At 40.4% G+C, this 8,834-nt stretch overlaps 1 protein-coding gene across 1 annotated transcript in view; it reads right to left on the minus strand.

The window, feature by feature from the left end:
• The window catches only part of adamts3 (ADAM metallopeptidase with thrombospondin type 1 motif, 3), a 206,079-nt gene that overhangs the window by 185,514 nt on the left and 11,731 nt on the right, over nt 1-8,834 (minus strand). Inside the window, exon 3 of the mRNA XM_017306899.1 lies at nt 6,498-6,901. Coding sequence (XP_017162388.1) covers nt 6,498-6,901 — 404 coding nt within the window. The remainder of the gene's footprint in view (nt 1-6,497; nt 6,902-8,834) is intronic.

An 8,834-nucleotide genomic window follows, 5' to 3' on the forward strand; every position in this document is an offset into this window, starting at 1 on the left:
ATAACAGGAATCATGCAAGGTTTTCCTATTTCAGCGCAGTTGGGACTAAGAAAACCTATTAATCACTCCCAAAAAATATTGTTTTTCTATTCAGACTCTGATGTTAGCTCTCATTTCATTCATATTTCTGTCTTCAAGGTACATATCAGCTAAAACCCATAAGAGAAATGTTAAAAAGGTCCAGTAAGGTGATGGACAGTCCGTCTCTACACGGCGCAGAGACAAATTAAATCTTTAGTAACCGTTCTGCCCACATCTGATGCATTTCAGTCAATTTGGAGCCTTGAAATGTGAAAACAAGGCCCACAAATCTTTGAGATTTTTGTATAAATCAGTTAAAAGAGCAGCTTCTAAACACACTTTGGTTATGATGTTTTCTGCCAAGGGTTTTAAATGTTTTATCCACTTTCAACATTTCACTTGAACTGCAGAAAGCTCCAACTTTAAAATCGTTAACATCCTGAAAGTTAGCTCAAAGCAAACTAAGTCAGAGTTCAGACTCTTTTTGTTTCCTGCCTCCTATTTGGAAAGAAAATCTTGATGCAAGCGCTTTGCTGCACAGCCGCATGTCGAAGGTCAGCAGGTTAATGTCAAAAACGTTTGTCGATGTTTTAAAAGTCTCAGAAAACGTATCATAAAGCCAGGGATCCATAAACACAGCTCAAGGTCGGCGGTGCAGCCGTGGGCGACGCGGCGCTTTATGGCACAAAAGAATACATTAAACCAAACATCGGGTACAAAAACAGGATGTTCACCGACGGTTTGAGTAAAACTTTTCATATTCCTGCAAAATTCTCACAAGAGATTTTACGACAAACTTACATTATGCAACTTATTGCAAACTGTTTGTGTCTTTTTAATGTTTTCCAATCTTCTACACAAGATCTCACCGTTTTGTTTTAGTCATCAACCTTTTCTATAAGAGCAACGAATCAATGATGAGGTCGTTAAAGAGCTGCTGCATTGATCAGGATGTTTGAAAAATAATGATCGGCCTCATAAATCCTGCAGTTTACATGATTATGTGATGATATTCATGGATGTTTAAGGTTTGGTGTGACTTATTGATTATTGTTACAGTTTTTACAGGATCAGCTAATAATAATTAGCTAAAAATACAGCTGATATTAAATGTAACCAGTTACATTTACTTGAGTCACTTTTTTGAAAAACAAAATGTATTTTTACTATGGTGTACTTTTTACTTTTACCTGAGTAATTTTGTTATAAAGTATTTTTACTCTAAACTGAGTAAAATTTCTGAATTTTCTACCCACTGAATGAAAAACAAAAATGTTTTAACCATAAATTCACCAGACACAGACACAGACACACACACACACACACACACACACACACACACACACACACACACACACACACACACACACACACACACACACACAGTTTTTGATGAACTTTCATAAGTTTTATATTCAAAAAAATATCTTTTTTTTTTTTTAGTCCGATTTTGTTATTTTTGTTGCTTATATGAATTATTGTCATTTTGGTTCTTAAAATACTGAAATTTTCACTTAACTTTATATTTTGGTCCATCTGATGATGTAATGTTTAACTATTAAATGACTGAATTTGATCAGCGACTCAGACTTTTCATTAAATCCTTTATTCTTAGTTTCTTACATAAAAATATATTAAATTAATGCCACTCTTACTTCAGTATAAACTTTGGCTTCCTGCCTGCGTCTGTCACAGCGAAGGGACCAAACATGTAAAGATGAACTATTTTGATATTTACTGAATTCCTCAGTGGAAAACCTTCAGGATAAAAAGTGAAAATATTTCCAAACAAATAATCTCATTATTGAAACAAACCTAAAAACTAACAGAACATTTTACAACCTGGCCTGGAAATCCATGTTTTTCTATTTAATTTTAGTTGTTAGTAAAAATAACTACATTCATGCTCCTGGACTGATGATCTGTAATGCAGATAAAACAGCTCCGATTCTGTGAAATGAATGTTGAAGAAAGCAGCGTTTTCTTTTTCTGAGTGATCCTGAGGCGCCGTTTTACCAGCTTCCTTCACCCGAGTCCCGACAGGCCGCCATGACGGCGTCAGGTGTGAATCACCTGTCCGTCCTCACAGCAAACCAAGTGAATCTGTGGCTGCTGTGCTTGCTACAATCTCCCACAAAGGCGGAAAACGTCTCCTTCTGGGCGTTTTATGAACGGTCTGTTCCCAAACAGGAACAGAAAGTTTTGGAAGAATCCATCAAACAAACATCCTCCGTTCACAGAACGAAGATCCTGATGTTTCCCCCCAAACACAAGCAGACATTTTAGAGATTGTACATGTACAGTCAGAAAACAGAAGCTAATCAAATACACCAATCAAAATGGCCGCCTCTATATTAGCCACTGACCTGGAGGAAACCTGACAAAAACAGTATGTAAGACGATAGACATGTGATCAATATCAGTACTTGATAGTCTGGTAGAATATTAAATTCAGAACTGCACAGCATTCTGGGAAATGTAGGCAGATTAAACCTCTACAGGCTAAGCTAGGTTGGTGGCTTCAAGGAGCCCACTCACTCCTTGGTTGCCTAGCAACAACCTGCTGGGCAACGAGCGGTTTCAAGTTACTCCCCCAACTTCGGTTGCCTAGCAACAACCTGCTGAGTAACTTGTAACAGTTTTGGGTTTTGCCATCGTCCCTCAAAGCTACTTAAAGATAAAAAAATTTAAAAAATGTGACAAACAGGAAACGTTGCACCACCAGCTTGGCAGCATTTCAGACATTTACAATAAAAAACTAATAAATTATCAATATCGACTGATATGAAACACTTAACTCGTGAAGCGTTTTTCAGCTGTATCATCCAGGCCTGGCAGGAGTTTTATTTTCAGATGTGGACATTATTGAGTTTGTTTCAATTCATCATGCGATTGATAGATTGATTGATTGATTGATTATTGCGACAGGTCTGGTCACCCAGTCAACCATGAACTCTTTTGTTTATCAAAGTATTAGAAAGTCTCAAACTTCAATTCAACTCATTTTGGCCCCAACTGGATCATCAACCAGACAATAAAAAACAAAATGGCTGAAAAAAGTAAGATAGAAATCCGGGATCAAGGTAATGCAACAGATCTGAATAATGTTTGAAGTGTCTACAGACCTCAGCGAGGTGAAGCAATGATTACGGATGAGTCACGTTTCCTGCAGTAACCGGGGCAGCAGATCAAATCTGACAGTAAACAGCTACCAACAGATTTATAGCTGCTAAATCCACCTGTATGAATCATCATACAGGTGGATTACATAAGTCATCTTAGAGATTAATACTGAGGTGCAGAAGATCCACATGTTCTCAAAGAAGCAACAAAAAAAAGGTGTATTTCAGCCTCTAACTTGGGCAAAGACGCCACACAGTCACAATGTGCTTTTTAAAAATAACTCTGGTGTTCCCGTCATTAAATACGTCCCAGCGGAAAGCAAACCCATCAATAAGTGATTCCTGCTAACGAGTTAGCCGCAGCTCCCGTCCTGAGGCGAACGCTTCTGGTTTGGCGATTTTAATGGATCTGTTTTCAGAAACATGAATCTCCTGCCGCTGCAGAGCAGAACAGAAGCAGGAGTTACAGAAATTTAGCTTCAGCCGTGAGGAGAGCAATTATTTATCGCAACAGGCAACATAAACAGCTGCAACTGTTGTCTAGGCTCAGGCACCGACTGGAAACAAAACTTCCTGGAATGGATGCGATAATAAACTGGAAACATAAGTTTATCCGCATAATAATAATAATACATTAATAATTAATCCATATTGATAACTAAATCTTGTGTTATAGATTTTTCTCATGTATGCAAATTTGATTTTTAAGGGGCCTAAAAAATGTTTAGAGCCCTAAATGTCTCAATACAGTGAAAAACCTAAAACATTTAGAAGAGCCTATTTAATATACCATAATATGCATCAACAGAAGATAATATCTTCAGTCTACGGCTTTCATCCAATCAGCAGGAAGGAAGATTAAAGGTGGTCCTGGATTGGCTGCTTAGGAAACGCCAGCCAATGGACCTTACCACAGGGGCAGCGTTTCATTGGCTAATGCCCATTTCACGTCACAGCGCAGCTATCACGTGCCTGACCGTCTCACAAACACAAGCTAATGAAGTAAATACATGCTAATGCACATTGTGGACTAGCAAACCAGCAGAAAGTTTTTGAGTCAGGACTCTAAAAAGAATGGTTCTCCACCGTCAGTGGGGTATCTGTACAGGTGATGTCAGGTATCCTGATCGTGTTTGTGGAACTAAAATTCACAGATTTCCAAAATCTGAAACGGAATGTCTTGCTTGGATCAAAGCTTGTGCACGACCGCATTTGCAGCTCAACCGTCGTAGGATCAATAAGAACAAAGTGTCTGCTGGTGTAAGTATTATTGCTTTGCTTTCTTTGAGTTTAGTGAATGAAAAAATAGAGTCAATAATAAACAAATCCATTATGAAAACCTTTTAGCCAAGTACAGCATAATGGCAGTACCGACACAACTTCTACATCCTGAAGCCTGTCTGTTACAGCCTTACGTTAGCTGAACAGATCAAAATGCAATGTGTACCGTATCTGACATACATTAAGATTTTATTTGTAATCGTGTTAGCCACGCTAGCTTTTATTAAACTGTAATCGTGTTAGCCATGCTAGCACCGAGTACAGTGTATAAGTCCTAGGCACATTCGAACCCTCTAAACCATGAATGCCCGTTTTACCCAGCCTTGTAAGAACAACAGGCATCAGTGATCTTGTCCAGCTATATTTATGCTGAGGGTCTGAGAATCTGCTGTTTTCCTCATCGACCGGTAACATTTAGCTGCAACTCGCACAATGTTAGAGGCATCACGTGGCTAAAACACCTTGATGTCGTCCAAAAAAGATGACATGAACTTGTTGGTTCCATTGTCGAGGCTGATATTTTGTGAAAATCCGGCAGAAATGCTAAACTAATCGACTCAGAAATACTCTGCAGAGAGTCAGTCGAAATGAAAGACGCCATATTTACATAGAAACTAAGCACCGCAGGCTTTGTTTGTGAGACATGCAGCCACGTGGGATTTTAGAGGGCGTTTCTGGGCGGAGCTTGGTAAGGTCCATGGCGTGTCAAGTAGCATCTTTTCTGCTTTTTTTTATTTTTCAAATATTTTAGATTTACTTTGTGAAATAATCTACAAATATGGCGGATATAATTTGGAGTTACTTTCCACAGAGAAATCTGTAAATACCGAACTGCGAACGGGCGAGTGGGCGAACAGGCCGCTGCATTTCAGTTTATGTTGAGTCTATTTTAACCCATGAGACCAGGTCAGACTCAGCCTGCTAACAATGGCACAGCTAACAGACTGGAAAATAAATGTCTTCCAAAATAAACAGCCTGATTCATCCACAGAGTTAGCGCTGCTAAGGCTACGTTCACCTTCACCTCTGCAACATCATCTTCTCCTTCATCTCCTCAATACGCATCACCAGAAACTACCAACTTCACAGAAATAGAAAGTAAACCGCTGGAAACTTCTGCTTAGACTTCCAACAGACTGTTGGACATATGATCGATTTATCTGATTTTACTCTTTACACGTTTATGTTTGAGTAAAACGAACATCGTTCTTCTATTCCATCATCTACTGACAACATGTCTCTGAAATTCCAGGCAAAAATTTAGTGTTTATTTGCAGAAAATGGTCAAAATGAAGAAAAAGATGCAGAGCTTTCAGACCTCAAGTTATACAGAGAAGATGAGTTCATATTCATTTAGAAACAACAATACTGATGTTTTAACTCGGGAAGAGTTCAGAAATCAACAGTTGGTGGAATAACCAGGAGCTTTTCAACGTGGTTCAGTGCAGAAATCTCTTCATGTTTCCCCAGAATTTTTATATTTTCATGTTTGGTTTCCAGGTTTCCTGCTGGCTGCTTGAGGAAATCTAAAGAGATGTGGGATGTAATATTCCCATCTTTGACTAAGACAAAGTCTACATGATGCGAAACGTTTTGGTTTGTTTGAAACACATAAGTGGCTTAACTGGACATTAACTTCTCCACCAACTCCTAAACCAATAAAATGCAAACAAAAGGCTGGGAACTCGACCGATTCTGTTCCTAAACATGGAGATGTTTGAGTGCTTCACTCCACGAGGTTCTGGCTGGAGTTGTTCCCAGATTCCCATTCAGATGTTTTACGAGGGTTGATAGGAAGGAGACGTTTGTCAGGCACAATAGGAACTTGTGTTTTATGCTGGGAAGAGGTCTGTTTGTGAGCAGTCACCCGTTAAACTCCCGCCCGTCACAGGGTGTCTCCAAAAACAATGTGCCATAAAAACGCCGAGTGCTGACGTAAAGAAAGGCTCAACTCAAGAGTTACAGACATCCACAATCCCTTACGGCACTTGATAAGGTCATGGAGCTTTGTAGGGAAAAGAAAGGCTTTCAGGAGACGGAGAAGCGAGGACTTTACAGCCGAGAGGGACTTACCAGTCCATCGCAGTTGTTAATGGCAACCATGGCTCCGGGGACGTCAGTGATGTCACCGATGAAGGTGCAGTCCGTCTTCAGCAGCTCCCGCTGGAGAATCCTCTCCGTCGCGTCGGTCTGGTTGGCGCCCGCCGTGGCGTTCCCAAACCCCCGAACCTCGTCGTGCCACTCCACCATCGCCCCGGGCGCCACCAGCCGGTCGTTGGGCCGCAGCCGCAGGTGGAACTCCTTCCCGAAGGCCGTGATGTTGAAGAAGAGTCTCTGCTCGGACTCGGAGGGAAACGCGTCCCTCCTCACGCGCTGCTTGTGCGTGGCGGACAGCAGGTGGGACAGGTAGTGACCGTGGGAGTCGGTGCTGAACGGCGTCACCAGGCCGTACTCCTTCAGCCGGCTCCTCAGCTGGTCTGGCAGAACAAACACAGAACAGGTTCTTCAAAAAGCAGCAGCAGAACAGACAGCTACTTCCTGTTTCAACAAGAAAGATCGGTAATCGGTGCAATCGGTGCACCCACAGTTTCAACTTACTCAAAGTAATTATCTCAAGCAGAAAGTATCCCGATATTTAAAACCAGACGTGGGTAAAATACCGAAACAACATCCTGGCTTACCGACTGGTCTTGTAGGATTTTATGTAAAATAAAATTGTGAACTAATCTTTAAAATAAAACTAAAGGAGAAGTGGGGGAGTGTGCAAAATTAGCTATTTTGTACCCATGATGGTTGATCGGTTGGTAGGACAGATGGGGGAACTCTTTACGTCGTTTTCAAAGTTACACTGCAAAAACACAACATCTGTATCTCAAATTTCTACTGCAAAGATCCTAGTAAACTTTAAATAAGACACAACTAACTTACAAACAACTTTTCAGCAATATATACGAGCTCAATAACACCTTGATATTGAGAAAAAGTTCTGGTTCCATTGGCAGATTATTTCACTTATAAGAAGACATTTTCCCCATGTTATAAATAAAATAATGGTACAAGTACTTTTTCACAAATATTAAGAAATTATTGACTTGTAAAAAGCTCCCACTTCCTGCTGGAAACGTACTTAGTAAATATAACCAAAACAAACATGCTAAGCTAGCGCTAGTGGGAAAAAGTCGTGTTTTGTTTTTGTTTTTTTACCAAAGACAGAAGAGAAATCCTACAACCGCTAAAATCTGACGCCACTCCATTTGTAAAGAAAGTATAGCTCAGAGTCTTCTTCAGAGGTTTTGGTGTTGGTTCCTTCAGTGGTTTTTCATACAGCGCCCCCACAGGCGAGAAGGGGAACAGGTTGTTCAAAGGTGGACAGTGGAAAAGATAACCAAAGCAGCTAGTTTGAATAAATCTATATGGCTAGCTGACCGATTTGTTCCGTCTGCAAGATAGATCAATTCTATTATTTAAATTATTAAAACTGCAACAACATTCAAAGATTTCTATTTCGGGGGAAAAAAAGAAAAAACAGTCTGATGAATATTAAAATCTAATAATCATCTTGACAAAAAAAACACTGAAGCAGGTGTCACAAAGATAAAAACCCAATTATATGTCTGAGGCGCAGGACGCAGCTTACAGATCACAGTGGGCATAAAGGAAGAAAAAATATAAATTTGACACACTTGGCATAAAATACCTGCAGCTTTTCACAGCTGTGACACCATAATAATACACTCTGTGAGCAGCTTTAGCTCCATACGCAGCCGGCTTCCTTCATTATAAACACGTCTGACAGGCAGTAGGAGCAAACCACAGATATGTCTGGGGGTTTGAATGTGCCAGGAGATCCGGGACAGAACATCCTTTTAACGGAACATTTACAAAGTTCGCCCTTAAATCATGTCAGCGTCGGCCTCAGTTAATGTCAGCAAAAGGGCTGCTTGAGATTTCCACCTGAAATCTTGAGCAACATCTGCAGGACTGATGTAATGCTCAGCATCATGACATGCGTTTCCCAACAGAGTGAATCTACACCAAAGCTCCTGTGACAAATCTTTGAAAGATGAAATATTCTTGGTGCCAGGGGTCTCTAGCCTCAGCCAAGAACTGAATTCACTTCTGTGTGCTGAAATGTTACGCTTGTGTAAACCTCTGCAGAATTTAAACAACCATTTCTCCCACCTAAGAGAAGAAAAGGAACAATTTCTGTGCATTTGAGTTTTCTACGTGGAGAATCAAAGGGAATACATTTTGATTCTGGGCAAATCCTGACTTGTATATAAAAATAGTCTCTAAACATACAGTGGTTCTTAACCTGGGTTCGATTGAACCTCAGGGGTTTGGCGGAGCCTCTGCCGACCGCGGAGGTAAAGACACACCTGTGTAAAGTCGTGATGACGCCCCGCTTTG

Source organism: Poecilia reticulata, linkage group LG9 (genome assembly GCF_000633615.1).
Source record: "Poecilia reticulata strain Guanapo linkage group LG9, Guppy_female_1.0+MT, whole genome shotgun sequence".
NCBI classification, from domain to species: domain Eukaryota; kingdom Metazoa; phylum Chordata; class Actinopteri; order Cyprinodontiformes; family Poeciliidae; genus Poecilia; species Poecilia reticulata.